Raw genomic sequence first — 17340 nt, forward strand, 5'->3', positions numbered from 1 at the left:
AGAGTGTTTTACAAGCTCAAGTGTTGCACAACGGTCAAGCAAAAAAATGTAGCTTATCTATGAAGTCCTACAGTAACCTTAAACTTTGACCCTAAAATCAAAAGCGTTTTTCCTCTCTTGATAACAAAGCAACAAGTTAAGTACTAAATCAATCAATTAAAAGTTGTGGCCTGTAGGGTATCTACATGCTTTTTCTATTAAGTCCCATAGTGACTTGAATTTTCACCTTTTGACCCCCAAATCAGTAGGGGACAGGCCTCAAGTGCAAAAAAATAGGACAAAATAGATATCTTGCTCCTTGCATAACAGCAAAAAATCTTCAACAAAAACAACATAGTCAATTTCATTTCAGTATGTATTTTCAAAACCAAAATACTAATTGATTCCATGATCATGATGAAATACACTGCACAAGCACAATATCTACAAAAAACGTTCACAATTTTAAGTCTCACAAATTAAATAAATCTTTCATACTGATGAAGAATGAAGGATATCACAGTCAACATTCATTAACATAAAACTGGGGGCGGGGACACCTTGTCCTCAAACTGCATGATCATCTGTCGACAGTTCTGTAAGGATTTCTTGTCCCCAAGGGATTCGTACATTTTACTAGCTTCAGAAATCAGAGCTATTCTGTCTTCACTGCATGGCAACATATTTGCAGGTAGATGTTTGCCTGCCATCAGTAATGCTTTTGCCTGGTCTCTATCTGCTGTCTCACTTTCCATGTGGTTAGCATCTTCTGAAAGAATACACGACATTCAAAATCAAACGAGCCTCTTTCAGAAACTTTTTTTATACATTTAAATACTGTTTTCAAGATATCAAGGGTAAATTGGTTGAAAATTATAGATGCAAGAGTTCTTTCTTTCTTCTACCAAAAAAACTAACCTTTGTCATTTTTACTTGTATGTCTCCTCCTAATACTTCTGTCCAGAAGTTGCTGAGTTCTAGCAGGACTAGCACCAGCCATCAGCCGTGCTGTAGCTTCATGGAGGAACACCTGAACAAATACACAATCTCTCCATAAAAACTCTTATTATTCATTCTAAGGCAAATTTTATTCTGTGACAATAATGCACATAGTAAATTGTGAAGTAAATCTTGCTGCTAATCACCTTCGGCAAAATATTTTTATGCACTTGAGCTAGTTTCCTCAAGCTGTTCAGGTCCTGTTGAAATGCTATCATTTCAGTCTGCGAAGTTACGCTGGATTCCTCTTTGCTGTTTTTCTCCCATAGTTCTGTCCTTGTAGTCAGCAGCCAGTCACAAACAAGAAGCTGAAGAAGCTACAAAAATAAAAAATATATATAACTATGTTTAAAAGGACAAGCTTTTTGTTAGTCATGCAAGGTTTATGGCCAATAGTACCCACCTACCCCAACCCTCTTATATATATTTCATTGGATTCTTCTGCAAACTGTTAATTATAAGAACAATATTTTTCCAGATCAGTCTAAGCATTAGTTCCTACATGTTTATAGCATCATGAGCCTGTGCTTGTTCAAATATTTGATTGAAATAAAATTGTGAGGGCCATCTTTTAATAAAATGACTACATATACAGTAATGAATACATGTATGCTGATCGCCAGCATGGTGCCATATAGTGAGTACAACTAATTCATTCAATAATAATGATGACAATAAAGATCCTAGCTAGTATATCAAATTGTTAATAAGGGTTTGAGAATTTCAATAAGAAAATTTTTTTTTTTAAAATTAAATCATAACTGTAGCATAAGATGAATATAATTTACCATAATCCAGTGCTGCAGCAAGCATCTCACCAAATGACAAAACTATCTCCATATTTGCTTTGCAGATGCATTGCACACTTTGTTTAAATGCAATGCAACTACAATGCACTATGGCAATAGCAAGTTTCTTTCTTGTCCTGCAAACTCAATTGAAACAAGAACAAACATTCGCACTTGAAATTCCTCACCTGTACAATTTGTTCATTCTGTTTGGCATATGACAGCTTCAGACTCTCTCTCAACAAGCGACCAGCTCTGTCACACTGACGAATGCAATGGGGGGATCCATGAGTATTATTCATCAAATTTCTCCTTGCACGATAAGCGACCAGGACAGCTTTAGGCAGAGGATCACTTTCAAGTAAAGAACAAAGAATTAAATAACTGCCAACATTAATATTCTAGGCTACTCCGTTTAAATTCGGACACTCAAAGGTAATGCTTACTCGGACTTTTGAAGTTTCTGGGGGAAGGAATCGCACATGGGATACTGGTTTTCTACATTCTCTTCATCTCCGACTAACCATTCAATGGCAACAGTAACAATAGCTGACCACCACTGTCCCAATTCATCACCCCCTAAAATACAGAACACAAAAATCGATGAAAATTAAGCTAATTACCAATATACTAATTAGCAGACATTCACATTTCCATTATACTATATTAAAATGTACTATTGATTTATTTCTGCATGAGGTCAAAGTTGCTAAACATGGTTCTCTCAATCTATTTGCACAAGAATACATCCTTATTTCAATTACCAACCTGTGATGGTGCTGATGCCTCCTCCTGATAAGCTGACTGGCTTGGTGGTAGAGGATGCACTATCAGAAAGCAACTGTGTATACAGCGACACTTCTGCAGATTGTGTTGGTCCTTCCTTGCTCCTGGCAGGACTGACCAATGAAAACAGTGCTTTTTCCAACATGTATTCTCTAAACATCTGAGCAACATGCTCCAAAGGATCAGCTGCAACATCAATGAAAAAGATTAAATTGGCTATGTCTTATGTACACAACTTTGAACTTGCTCCAGCTTCAAGTGCATTAAAATAATTTTTCATTTTTATATTAAGTAATGACTATGGTCATATAATTTCACCATGCTGTGTACTGTTGACAATTTTTGCCCTTCATACAATAAACCAAAAGTGAAAATAAAACTAAAAACAATAAAACACTATTTTCAAATCTTTTTTTGGAAAGTGAAAGTTTTTTATATTAACCTTCGCATCCAAGAGTGGTGAAGAGGCTAGTTTGTCCACCTAGAGTCCATTTTCCACCAACAAAAAATCTATAACCTTCTGGATGAGAAAGCCACTGGATACTGGGTGGTAGGCGATCTCCACTAGTTAAACATGCTTTCCTGGCCCGACTCAGCAAGTACTTCTGCAAGAAATTGCATACTCCATAGTAGAAATTGCATACTTCATAAAATAAAATATGAAATTTTACACCAGTATTGTTTAATTGAAATTTTTGAACCATCTCAAGTAATAAAATTCCTCCATTGCTGTTTTTTTCCAATCTACAGTAAAACATGCTTAAAATGAATTCATGCTTATTGCAATGTGATATTATTCCCTATGATAGATATATACTGGATTGGATATAACAAAGTTTGGGTGTAACGACAATTTTCCCATGGCCCTGGGGGTTCGCTATGTGTGTGTGTATATATATATATATATTATATATAAACACACTCATATTAACATTTCCAATGTTTTTGCCCGTGATATCTTTACAAAATGTAATGCTAGCAATTTTTTAAACAGCTGGGTATATTCCGTGAAATAAAATTAGAAAGTAAATATTAGAAATGAACTTCATTTTTCAAAATACAAGAGGACATGAACTATAATGCTTAACACCGACATACTTCTCATGAAGCACCAAGTGTGCTGGTGTGTCAAAAATGAAATTTACTTCTTATATAAAACACAAAATATTCTTACAGATAGATATTTCATTTTCCATGGTAAACTACTCTGCATTCTTATTGCACACGTAGCATAAATCTCGGCCAACTGTGATAGTGGAAGGGCATCTCCTGCAGCTTCAGCCATGTTAATGGCACACAAACTGAGATTCACTCCCCACCAACTACTTCCAGGAATATGACCTAAAACAATCAAATGAGCTCCATAATACAATAAGCATAGTTATTAAATAAACAATACAGAAAATTTATCGGCATATGAACATGTCATTACCTGCCAAATGAAGCTGGTTCAATCTATGATAAACCAGGGCAGCATTCTTGGCCGACATGTTGATGTCTTCTTTACTGCGGACTGCTGTAGCTCTGCTAAACAACCACTTTCCAACAAGTCTGTGAAATATCTGTCTCAGTAAATTCCATGACAGTCCAGACACCAGCTCAAGCTTTGATGTTGGCAAAGGTCTTCCCAAACCAGCTAAACATTTCCGTAACTGATCTGTTGCCCATGAAAAATTGCCCTAATAAATAAGAAAAATGTGTTAATTCTCTGGGGAACAAAATGTAGACATTCACATCACTTCAGTACAACAGTAATCTAACACTGACCTTTTCTAAATGAGCTTCAGCCTGAGTCTTGTGTCTGTAGAAAGAAACTGCTGCTTCAGTGTCCTTCTTAACTACAGGTTCTCCAAAGATCAGAAGTCGTACCAACACACCAATGCAGATGACACCCTTCAATACCCACATCAACAGAGAAGGGAACATCCAGTCCATCCAACCATTTGCTTCTCCATCTATCAAAACAAAAGTCAATTTTCAAAGAAGTTACTAATTAATATTAATAAATTTTTGTAATATAATTACAAAATATATCCATAAAGTTATGAACACCATGCATTACTTGAAAATAATCATAATGCTAGGGATATAACAGATTGGAAAAAATCTCACACAGATAACACCTACCATTCACATTTTTAAGTGTTCTGCCAGCATGCTGGCCTGCAAAACCATCACTATTAGAACTTGATCCCAGAAGGATTCCAAAAGGGTTGAATGCAAGGACTGCAAACATGAATATGCACAATGCCATCCTAGTCTGATCCCGCATGGTCAGCATGACATTTCCTCCAGAAACGCTGGAGTCTGACTGGGAGTCTGAGAGAAATAAATAATTTCTATATCAAGCAAAAAGGCATTTTATGCTGGATCCCGGAAAGGAATTTGCAGAACAGTAACTACAAAAGAGCAATTTTAAATGTGTGCCAACTTTCCACTAACACCCTACTAACCTGATTCATACATGGGACTACCAGGTGGTGATTCACCATCACTTCCAAATTGAGAAATATGAATAGGTGATCCGTTCTCAGAACTTGGAGGAGTTAATGGTGTTTGTTTTATTAAATCCTCAATATCTACAAATAGTACAGTAAAGCCATATACACAAGACTCCAAACAATATATTCAATGGCTTTTGGTGTACACAAGTTTTGAACATCAAATAATTTTATATACTTACTACAGTGTTTAGATGCTGCCAATTTGAGAGCCATGTTCTCTTGCTTCAATCTGTTGTTTGTATTAATCAAGAACCTGATGTAGTCAATAGCCTTCTTCAAGATAGCAGATTTGTTCAACTGTAAAAATAGCACAAAATTTGTAATGAGGTCTTGACAAATCCTAGGCCTATGCATGAATATCTGGGAATGAATCAATTTTTAAGTGCCTGTTAAAGAAGCCTGCTTTTCATCAAATCACGAAATTAGACAATTGAAGTTCTACCTTTGCCTCTGTGCCTGCTACCAAGTCCTTAAGTTCTGTAATTTTGTCATTTATACTCAATCTATACCGCTTCTCGATGGCATTATGAGATGTTCTCTTCTCTCCTTTCTTAGGTCCTTTGTTGGGATTGTTAAGGCGGTTTATGGGAACTTTCTCACTATCAACCACCTGAATTGGAATACTTGTTACAACGGTTTGAACCTGAGGGACGGTGGTAGTGACAGTTTGTTGAGGGGTCAGGGTGGTTGGAGGGAGAGAGGACAGTGTGACGATAGTTGGTGATGAGGATACCACTTGTGACTGGGTGGTAGCATTCTGTGTTTTAATGATATGTGAAGTTCGTGTTGATGGTGATGACGATGTCGTAGCAGGAATTGCAGATATAACAGGCTGGTTCAAAGCTTGAGATTGCAGCAAAAGCTGAAAGAAAATGTACTAAAATGAATTGAAATGTAAAACTGTAAATTCTTTATTCTAAAAAGTTCATGGATGTATGCGAATACATCAAAGCTTAATAAATATATATATATATATATATATACACACACACATCATATCAACCTTTTCTGGTAAGGATTTGGTATTTCGACCCTTTTGGAATTAGTGTTATTCCTTACCTGTTGCAGCTGCTGTAAGCTGACTTGCTGCTGAACCTGTGGCTGAGGCTGTGCAACAACTGGGGTAGTCTTTTGAGCAGCCTGTTGAAGAATTAATCTCAATTGTTGTTGCAACAATCGAGCTTGTTGTTGTTTCTGCTGTTGTTGCTGTTGTTGTACCAGCAACTGTTTTTGTTGTTGAACAAGTTGAGCTTGTTTCTGAAGTTTCAATGCAGCCTGTTGAAGCTGTTGAGCACCATTAAAGTGGGAGATGTTAACAAGAGGAGATTGAAGTGTACCTCCACCTCCTGTATCCAATAAGTCCACACCTTCCAGACAATTTAAACTATCACTGCTAAAGTTTGCATCATTCAGCAACACACTTGAACTACTGCTTGAATTGGTCAAATCAAACTGTTCATCGATAGATAGTTCCTGTTTCAAAGGATCTGACAGAAGCTGAGAATCTACAAACCCCTCTGTATCTGGCTTCAACAAATTCAGCTGACCATCAAACAAGTCATTCTTTGACGAGTTTGTGTCAGATAACATGTACTGGACAATATCTGTAAAACAAAGATTAACACATAATATGTATACCACTAGTCACAAAGTTTACTACAAATTTCGACATAGATCTATCAGCAAAAACTTTTCACAATTGCAGAATACTCATTATCTTCAGTTATCACCGGAATACTGCAATACGTATCAGTCGTAAAAACAAAAATTCAAGAAAACGTTGCACCCCCCCTTCAAAAACTAGGACACTCCTTCCATCAAATGTATCAGTACTCAAATTAGTAATTAAAGTAAATTAAAGTTACAGTTTAAACGCTAACATTGCCACTCTTTTCCTATTCCCGGGAGTCGGGGGTTCCTTCAGCTTTCCGATTATATTTCAATCACTCCTGAAAGAAACAGACTTTAAAAGAAACTTACCATCGATGTCATCAAGAGCTACATTACTGAGGTCATTTCCTGATAAAAAATCATTCCCATGGTCAACTACACTTTCGGCGGCTGGAATCGACCAGCCTTCTAGATTCTCCATGTCAAAGTGAGCTGGACGAAGAACAGTAACACCATAGATTACTAACCAATCAAAATAACGCGTGAGATGGGGTGATTTTGCGTCATGAACATGTTTTCATTATTTGCATAATTTATTCTGAGTGACTCCGGAAGTTAAACATGCGAACGATATCAACATGTTCAAACCAAAAAATCAGATGCTATTGGAAAAAAAGGTCAATGTGTATGAATTTAAATATTACGACTTTCACATCATGATATATGGATATACGTGGAATCCCTTGAAATGATTACATTTCTAAAAATAGATTAAAAATAAATATGATCTGTACTAGGCTACATAACGTTAATTGTTATACATGTATGTTCATTCAGGTGATGCGTGTTATTCACATGCTGCACACGTGTCAAAAAATAAACCCAACTAAATCTAGTCCTATAATGAGGCTATATGGTACCTTATCTGACGTTTTCCTGGCACAGTTAATATCAAAATCATTTTTAAAAAGCCAGGAAAACGTCAGATATTTCGGACTAGGTACCTGTACCTTCTTACTCGCATTATTAATTTTAAAAAAGTATAGAAAGTGTTTTTATTTCCATTTATTAGAGTTAAAACTAATATGTTATCAAATAAAATATTATAGGTCATCGCACTTTTTCAGAAACTGTTTCTTCAAAAAAATCATAAATAACTGATAATTAAATTTTTTATCATAAAAATTAATCAATATATGCAGGAGCGGATCCAGGAATTGTGGTTACGGGGGCGCCACTTTATGTTGCAGGGGGTCTGGGGGACGCCTTGCCTTGAGGACCCCAGTGGTTCCAGGATGAAGGCCTGGTGGGGGCCCAGGGGGCGAAGCCCCCGGACGCTCCTGGATTTTATAGGGCTTGAAATATGTCTCCTATTTAGTCATTTGTACTATTTCCTATCATTTTTGATAAGGTGAAATTAATAAAATGACTCAAATTTTAAGGGTTTTGGGGAAAAAAAATTAAGTTCTCCCAATAAAGTAATTCAAGAAATCAAAAGATTTTGTCATTTATTTCTCCGAAACCCTGATCCCCATGAGAATCTTTCAATGGTTCTATTTACATGTATATTTTATTTATAGGCTAGGAGGGGGGGGATATATGCAGTTTGGTGGTCATGAGGATATCCTCAAATTGGGGCGAAATATCCATTTGAGAGAAAAGGTGTCATTGTAAATTTTGAATTTACTGGGTGGGTGTAAACCCAAAATAACGATATGATAGTATTCTGTATTCATAACAAATTCATGAAACTTTTTCTTCACAAAAATATCCAAAATGTTTGTGGATAATAAAGGAAATATATCGCATTGATAACAAAATCAATGAAAGTAGAGTTATCGCTCTTGGGTTCAATATTTTGAAACATATAATTGATTATTTATATATAACTTAGACGCTTAAAATATTTTATATTCAACAAGATTTTTTTCGAATAACTATTGGAAAAGACTCTGTCAAAATTTATGGTTCTAATATGCATGAATCTAAATAAATCATTGATTTTGCAAAATCTTATGACGTCACATGAGGGTGGAATTACTTTAATATACTATATTTATTTTCCATAGAACATATTTTGTTTTCCAATCAAGGGCCCTCAAGGGGCAGCATGAAAATACATACAAATAATGTACATATACATATCAAGTAAAGAAAGAAGTGATTACATAACACATAGTTATATACAAATACAGTGTCATATATTGTTCAAAATAAATTTTCCAGTTATATTTAGAATAGATGGCTCTTCAGAACATAGTATGTAAATTAATTTTTCTTCATCATTGAGTTTAGTAAAAAAAAAAATTAACTGTTTTTTCTATAGCACCACAAAAAGATTTCCTTTCATCAACAAACTTTTCACATTTAATCAAAATATGAATCTCATCACCTAATGAACCGGAGTTGCATTTGTTACATATTCGTTCATTCCTAGTAATGCCAGAATATCTACCAACTTCAATCATTAATTTATGAGCTGATATCCGTTGCTGATGTTGACATTATCCGCTGATGTTGACATATATCACTATATGATATCTTGTGATTTAGCTCACACAAATTGAAAGTTTGTGAGCTTTTCTGATTGAAGAGGCATCCCTCGTCGAAAACCGGACGAAAGTTTACTGGGCTACTGACAGTGGACAGAGGCCATCGATCGATTGGAACGTTTGATATTTTCACTACACATGTAATAAAAAAATGTGTATACAATGTATGTGTTTTTAAACTCATTGAAGCCATTTTTTATTAGGTTGTTTTTTTTTATCTTTATACCATAAGTTGGGAATATATTTTTTTACGTTACAACCTTGAAAATAATAATAATTTTAAAAAAGATTGTAAGAAATTAGTTAAAGAAAATTCTGAGTGTATTAATTTAGAATAATATCAATTGATCGATTGATATTATTTTGTTAAACGTCACTCTCGATAATTTTTCACTCACATGGAGACGTAACCATTGCCGTTAAAGGCCTATGCTCGGCGCTTGTAACAGCCTTTGACATATTTGAGCAAGGAGGGATCTTTAGCGTGCCACATTTGCTGTGACACGGGGCCTCGGTTTGAACAGACTCATCCGAAGACCTATTCTAATTCGGAACAAGAGCTTCACAAAGCTGGATATATCCCTCGCAATGAGTTTCTATGTAAGCTTTTTCGATGAAGTCCCGTAGTGACTTTGACTTTTTGACCCCAACATCACTAGGGTTCTTCTTCTCTTGAAAACAAGGCTACATGTGAAGTATCAAAGTGGCCTGTACGTAGAGTGTCTACAAGCTTTTTCTCGTTAATTGACTTTTACCTTTAGACCCCAAAATCATTAAGGTTCTTTCTCTCTTAATAAAACAAGAGGCCCACAGGCCTATCGGTCACCTGAATACTAGTGAAGAAGTATCGCTACTTCCATGGGCTATGAAATCTAGAAAAAAATTCCTGTTCTGAATATCTAAGCTAAATTCTAATGTTCAGCAACAGTATAAAACAAGACGTGTTCTTAAAACTTCACTGCCCTTACTCTGGGGAAAATCAAATTTACAATTTTGGTGAAAGACTACCTGCTCTATCCATTTAGTTTCAATTTAGTATCAAAAGCACTAAAGAAAATGTTATTAAAGTGTTTTACACATAAACACTATATAACAAGTTTGGCCCCGCCTTGGGGTCAGAACCTTACCCCGGGGATCATGAAATTTACAATTTTAATAGAGGCCTTCCTGCTCTACATCACTATGCATTTAGTTTTTCTTACATGTGTGTGGTCATTGAGAAGAAGATTTTTGAAAAATTGTCATTTTAGGGCAGTTTTTGCCCTGCCCCATAGGCCCCAGGGGTGCAGGAATCCTGAAATTTACGATTTATGTTCCCTTTGTTCCAAATATGTTTCATACCAAATTTGAAATGAATTGAAATGATAGTTATGAAGAAGAAGTTAAAAATGTCTATTGTTCACACATTTAATAACTGACCATTTTGGCCCCACCCTGATGCCAAAACCCCTACCCCTGAAATAATCAAATTTACAATTTTGGTAAAGGACTACCTGTTCTTCCTAAATATCTATTTACTTTCGTTTTAGTATCAATAGCATTAAAGAAGATGTAATTTAAGTGTTTTCCACATAAACACTATATAACAAGTTTGGCCCCGCCCTGGGGTTAGAACCCCTACCCCGGGGATCATGAAATTTACAATTTTGATAGAGGCCTTCCTACTCTATATCACTATGTATTTAGTTTTTCTTACATGTGTGTGGTTGTTGAGAAGAAGGTTTTTGAAAATTTGTCAATTATGGGCAGTATTTGCCCCGCCCCTAGGGCCCCAGGGGTGCTGGAGTCCTGGAATTTACAATTCATGTCCCCCTTATCCCAAAGATGCTTCATACCAAATTTGACTGGTGGTTATCAAGAAGAAGTTAAAAATATTCACGACGCACGACGGACGACGACGGATGAAAACCAAATGCAATAGGTCACCTGAGTTTTCTCAGATGACCTAATAAATGGAGCAAAAAAATGTGGCCTGTAGAGTGTCTACAAATCTTTTCCATTCAGTCCTTTAGTGACCTTTTGACTCCATAGCTATAGGGTTTTTCCTCTCTTGATAAGAAAGCTACATGTGAAGTATCAGATCAAATCAAATATGAGAGGGAATATACGAGGGCTGTTCGATAATCATATGTAATGTGTATTGTACCACGGCGCAATAACGCTTTGCACGATTTCGTGGATGATGATACTCTTGAATAGCTCTATTCAATACCATTTCAACGGTATAAACACGAGCCCTCAGCTCCACATACTTTTAAACTCAAGTCATTTAAATAGAGCCAGTCGTTGACCACTGTTGTAAAATGGTTGGGAAACGGGTTGAGAATATTCAAGAAATTAGAGCTTATATAAAAGTTTGCACAAAACTCGGTCATTCAGTAATGCAGATTTTTACTGAATTGGGGGAAGTTTATGGATCTGATAAGGTATCTTATGAGACAGTTCGTAGGTGGAGAAAGAAATTTCTGATTGGCACAGAGTCCGTCAAAGATGCTGCAAAACTAGCCGACCTGTGACTGTAACAGGCAAGGTAAATGTCTCAATAGTCAGGGAAATAAGTAGATACACAATTCGTGATATTGCCAAAGCTGTTGGCATATCGCTATCGCGGATGGCATTTCAATTTGAAGCGTATTTTGAAAGTACGAAAGATTTCTGCCAGATGAATACCGCATATATTGACAAGATGACAAAAAACCGGGCACGAGTACAAACCGCTAAGCAACTGCTCAAAATGTTTCCCAAATTCAATCAAAGACAGTCTGCAAACATTGTTACTGGTGACGAAACATGGGTTCACTATTTCGAACCAGTAAGAAAAATTGGAATCAAAATATGGCTAACTAAACACGGTAGAAAGCCTGTAGTTGCCAAAAGAACCATAAGCACAAAGACGATTCTTTATTGCATATTCTTCTCATGTGATGGTCTAACCATACAAATTCCGGTGCCGAAGGGCAAAAGTGTTACAGGTCGGTATTACCGAGATGTTATACTAAACAATGCTAAAAAATCTCAAGAAATATTATCATAAACGACGCCCTGTGTCAGGATTTAGGCACGTTCGTCTACTTCATGATAATGCTCCATCACATACATCTTAGCTTGTGAAGCAATTTTTGAAGTCGGAGAAGGTTACCGTCTTGCCACACCCACCATAATCTCCAGATCTAGCCCCATGCGACTTTTTCCTTTTTTCAAAACTTATAAAGTTCTTATCTGGTCGTCATTACAAGTCCCGACAAGCTCTTGGCCCAGCCATCAGTCAGTGTCTCAGAGGTATACCTAAATCAGCGTACCGTGACGCATTTCAAAAATGGATTCAGAGATTTCAAACCGCGAAGAATACTTTGAAGGGATGTAATGTTCATTTCACTATTTGAGTCGAATGCTTTTGAGATATCGTTCAATATAAATTACAGATCGAACATTCCTCGTAGTAACGGGTCCGTGTGTGCATGCGCGTGCGTGCTTTGATATTTAACGTATTTTACTGTATTATGATTATCATTTGGAACATGCCAATGGTCATTCCATGCTTTGCTCAGTCCAACTGTCACACCGTCATTTGCGGATTTAAGGAGAGGGCGCATCCGGCGCCCCCCCCCCTCCCCCCATACATTTTCAAATTGAAGGTAAATCGTAGTCTCTTCTTTAAAAAAATGTAAACGAAAAAAGAAGTAATAATTTCTTTCACACTCAGAGAAATAAATGACAAAATCTTTTGATTTATTGAATTACTTTTATGGGAAAATTTACATTTTTTCTAATTTAAACCCTTAAAATTTGCGTCATTTTATTGATTTCACCTTATTAAAACTGACAGAAAATAGTAAAAATTACTAAATAGTCCTAGACATATTTCAAGCCCAATAAAATCCAGGAGCTTCCGGGGGCCGCCCCCATCGGGGCTTCGCCCTGTATCCACTGGGCCCTCAAGGCGGCCCCAGACCCCCTGCCTCATAATGTTGCCCCCCCCCCCCAACCGCGATTCCTGGATCCGCCCCTGACCGTTATACCATTCTCTCACTAGATAGAAGTGCAAATTAATTGCTAGAACCGACGGAAGCTGAAAGTGAATTTCCAGACCTGAATTATGAAGGGCAGATCTGAGACTCAGTGAGGGCATTAGTCCAAGTATTCAGCCGAGCCGAAATTACCTCAACCACATGTTAATAATATTTATATAATGCAAGCATCCTCATTATGTAATGTAAACACCATCAACTTGTGGTCTTAACAGGGCCACAAGAGGGGTTTAAAAGTATAGGCATATATATATATATGAAAATTCTTTGAATTAAGATCTTCATGAAAGGCCCGTTACTGTAACTCAGTCGCTCCAATTATATGTAATGAAAATCAGAGAGTACTTCAGCATTTCTACAATAGTTGAAGACAAAATTTCTCTAAATTTGTGTCTGGGGTACAGGAATATCTCCTTTTTTGTAATGAAGAAAGTGCGTGCATTCTAGTACATAATGAAACTGATAAGGTGAATGATGGGGAACATCATTGTCGCGAGCCACGCCTATATTGTCCCCGTTTACGCTATTAGGGTAGGTACTACCGAACTCAGTAACCGTGGCTAACGACGATGGGGGAACATTAATTTCTTCTTTCAAGTTTGTCAGTTCTTAGTAGATATTAAATAGCCCCCTTTCAACATAAGGAGTATGGTCCGTTTTCACAGCTGTTTTACTCTTTAATCATTTTAATTTTGATTACTTTTAAGTACCGAAAATTTATGGGATATGTTATTTAAAAACATTTCAGACGAATGATACCGGTATAAAAGGCCTTATAATAATGCCAGGGTATCTTTCAGTATACATACCTAAAATCGAAATAAATCGAAAACAAATTAAAAAAGATTTTTTATTATATTTAGTCACCAATGTTTGAGGTCTCAATAAAAATACCAATCTGACTAAAGATTGTAAAAATACAAGCATAAAAATATCATTACACTTACATCAGCACAAAATAATGAAATAGAGGGCCTCCATGTCCACTTCTTTTTATGTTTGATAACGTGGTCAAACAATCGAGGGGGAAATATAATAAATTAAAACAAACTATATATACATGTACCACAACGCTCACCTGGATCATCATATGAACCTCGTAACGGTACAGTCTCCATACATTATGATCCCAAACATACCAATTAACCAGGGGGCCGTGTTTGTCCAACTCTTGATTTTGTATTCCTTATAGCAGTTATGAAATCGATCACTTCCTTCAACAACCATGGCTGCCAAAGTGAACGTGATTAGTTTGATAATGTGATTGAAACTTTAGTCTTCAGGAATGCAAGATTTACTAAAGAAAATAGTGACATATCCACGCCATTTCCTATTCATCCACACCTTTAGGAGAGGACGTGGTCCGATTTTGACAAAAGCTAATACTCCCTTTTTAAAAAAAGAATCGTTTGTGTAAGTTTGTTGAAATTCGCTTTGTGGTTTTCTCGAGGTTTAAAATGTACAAAGATTATACAGAAAAACATGCAACAGCTGGCTCACCCTTTTCAATAACTGTTTTGACCGGTGTCGCATAATTTCAATTTTACAGGAATTCTATAACATGAAAGGGGCTTTCGATTTAATGTTACGTCTCCATTTTAATTCTTAGATAGAGTGGCGAGGGCGGGGACAAAAGTACTCTCGTTTATATTTTGGATCCTATGGGGAAAATGTAGTGGAATGCAAATGCGGAAATGACTCGTGAGCTCGTGACACTAAACCGAGATTAGGCATTGAATGTCTCGGAACATCTAACTATAAAATTTTTGTTATCATTCCTGCAGGACTAGCCGTACAGGAAATCATAATTGGAACAATCTTGGATCCATATTGTATATCGATTCTAGAATGTTTAATCGTCTAATAATAATTGCAACCTAGTTGCACTGCTCAAGAATATTTGTACGGATTTCCGCTATGCCCAAATGGAAAACTGCACTACAAATGTGGTTTCATCCTATGACCATGCAGAAATCCGTGATGAGGTGGACATTATTTTGCAGACTGACAACAGAAAAATCTCACTCAATATTCTTGCTCATACACATGTATGCTGAAAATAGTACATTACGTATCCATATATATACAAACGTGAGTAATTATATATTACTTGAAAATAATTCATAGAAATAGTAGAACAATCATAGGAAAATTTATTTCGATACTAGTTTATTTGTTTTCTTTGACACTCTTCTGTACGATGTCCAGTACTTTGTCGATACTGCCGTGATTTTCTCGAAGCAAGCACTGCAACCATCCTCCGTCATTATGAAATCCCATTGACATCATTTGCGTCAAAGATTCGTCAATTCTCGGGTCTAAAATAGCAAAAATGATCAAATATTGTTGGACGTGCTAGTGCAAACTTACGTATAGATTTGAGGGTGGATTTAATTACCATATAGATATTACTAAAATGTTGTTTGAGCAAATTTTACAGGCAATAATCTATGATGGGTTGCGGGTGGATTTTATTGAGGTGTTTTGACGATTATTTTATATACAAGGTTCCGCTCAATTTGTGGACTAAACAACCAGTTGTTTTATACTTGACAGATATTTTCTACTTGGGGTTTACGTAGTAGTTACCCCATATGATATTGTTGGTTATGTGCAGCTGCACTTGTACCATAGTTTGACATGTCTTCTTTTGTTAGAAGTGTTGGTTATCTGTACATAACCCACACCTTTCTTCAAACCCCGCCCACAAACTCGAAACAACAACATCACTATCCACTGTATGAAGTTCTTCCTGATCAAAATTGCCCATATCAAACATGGATAACTAACTCTTAGTTCGCCAAATAAATATTCGCACTCAATCTCATTTGAAGCTTAAGACAAGATAATATCGTCAGTAGTTTCGTCCCAAAGACTTCCTATTTCCATATTCTCCTCCATGTGTGCGAACAAGTTGAGAAACACGTGTAAGTAGAAATACAGGTATTTATAAAGATTTTTCTAAAAGACCCAGTCACGTGATAAGAACGCGTTTGAGAGATATACTTGTTTTGTGGACAGGGTGAACAGCGGCGGCCAATCAGACTTGTCGTGTTTCTTTTATGGTTCAGCGCCATACAATTCTTAATATTTTTTTCGCTTATGTTTCACCGATTTTTTTTAATTCATTGTATATACATGTAAATGTTTTTCAGCCAATTTAGTCAAAATATGTATTACAATGAAGAATATCAAATAGGATTTTTAAAAGAGTAACTACCATCATCAATTAAATATGTTGCTAAATTTTTAAACAGAAAAATGCATAAATATGGGTTCTTTGAATTTTAATTGTATCTAATTTCAATTCTTTAAAGCAAATACGGGTACTAGAAGTCGTAAAATGAGTAAATGCGAAATAAAAATATCAAAACCAACAATCCTAACATTTATATGCATTTCAAAAAAAGTTTTATATATATATATATATATATATATAAAATTTAATGATCATACAATTTTTTGTCATAGAAAGTCATTTTAATAGAAATATATGGTGTACAAAGTGCAATGTAAAGACAAAAAAAAAAATAAAAAAAATAAAAAAAAAAATAGGAATCATATTGTAAACAGGCGACCGCGCTTCCGAAAGCTATAATAAAATATAATGAATAATAGTAAACTATGGTAGAAGTCACTTACCCCATATAATATTGTTGATTATGTTATTCAGATACCCGATGGGCGTGGTCATAAGGACACTCGGGAGCTACGCTCCCTCGTGTCCTTATGACCACGCCCATCGGGTATCTGCACATAACCAACAATATTGTATGGGGTAACTACTACATAATCAACAATATTATATGGGGTAAGTGACTTGTACCATAGTTTACTATTATTCGTTATATTTTATTATAGCTTTCGGAAGCGCGGTCGCCTGTTTACAATATGATGCCAATTGTTATGTATTTAAATTACACTTTGTACACCATACATTTCTATCATGATTACTTTCTATCACCGAAAAATGTATGTTCATTAATTGTTTTTAAAAAGCCGTTTTTAAAGTACATATAAATGTTTGGACTGTTGGTTTTGATATTTTTATTTAACATTTACGCATTCGTCGACTTTTAGTACCGGCATTGGC

At 35.9% G+C, this 17340-nt stretch overlaps 2 protein-coding genes across 4 annotated transcripts in view; both read right to left on the reverse strand.

The window, feature by feature from the left end:
* Window positions 1-341: 341 nt before the first annotated feature.
* Window positions 342-7255, reverse strand: LOC130051714 (sterol regulatory element-binding protein 1-like). Its single transcript, XM_056154221.1, has 16 exons — window positions 7037-7255; window positions 6116-6660; window positions 5499-5918; window positions 5236-5353; window positions 5006-5131; window positions 4680-4871; window positions 4320-4507; window positions 3985-4231; window positions 3727-3893; window positions 2995-3157; window positions 2535-2738; window positions 2213-2345; window positions 1955-2120; window positions 1125-1295; window positions 898-1009; window positions 342-748 (listed from the first exon to the last, which is right to left on the reverse strand). Exons 1-16 carry the CDS (start codon window positions 7146-7148, stop codon window positions 513-515), a joined length of 3300 nt encoding a protein of 1099 aa, XP_056010196.1. The 5' UTR covers window positions 7149-7255; the 3' UTR covers window positions 342-512.
* A 6828-nt stretch (window positions 7256-14083) lies between these two features.
* LOC130051715 (sequestosome-1-like) overlaps window positions 14084-17340 on the reverse strand; it is a 29306-nt gene continuing 26049 nt past the window's right edge. For all 3 annotated transcript variants that reach the window (XM_056154223.1, XM_056154222.1, XM_056154225.1), the window contains one exon: window positions 14084-15565. In XM_056154223.1, the coding sequence (XP_056010198.1) occupies window positions 15417-15565 (149 nt within the window). In that variant the 3' untranslated portion in view covers window positions 14084-15416. The remainder of the gene's footprint in view (window positions 15566-17340) is intronic.

Source organism: Ostrea edulis, chromosome 2 (genome assembly GCF_947568905.1).
Source record: "Ostrea edulis chromosome 2, xbOstEdul1.1, whole genome shotgun sequence".
NCBI lineage: Eukaryota > Metazoa > Mollusca > Bivalvia > Ostreida > Ostreidae > Ostrea > Ostrea edulis.

What these genes read in the sequence shown, in the direction of transcription:
- LOC130051714 (XM_056154221.1), bottom strand. Translation starts at nt 7,148, where the DNA reads ATGGAGAATCTAGAAGGCTGGTCGATTCCAGCCGCCGAAAGTGTAGTT. An exon ending in CACCACTCTTGGATGCGAAG is followed by an intron (nt 2,739 to 2,994) that starts GTTAATATAAAA and finishes TTGATGTTGCAG; the next exon opens with CTGATCCTTTGGAGCATGTT. An exon ending in TACAAGTAAAAATGACAAAG is followed by an intron (nt 749 to 897) that starts GTTAGTTTTTTT and finishes GTATTCTTTCAG; the next exon opens with AAGATGCTAACCACATGGAA.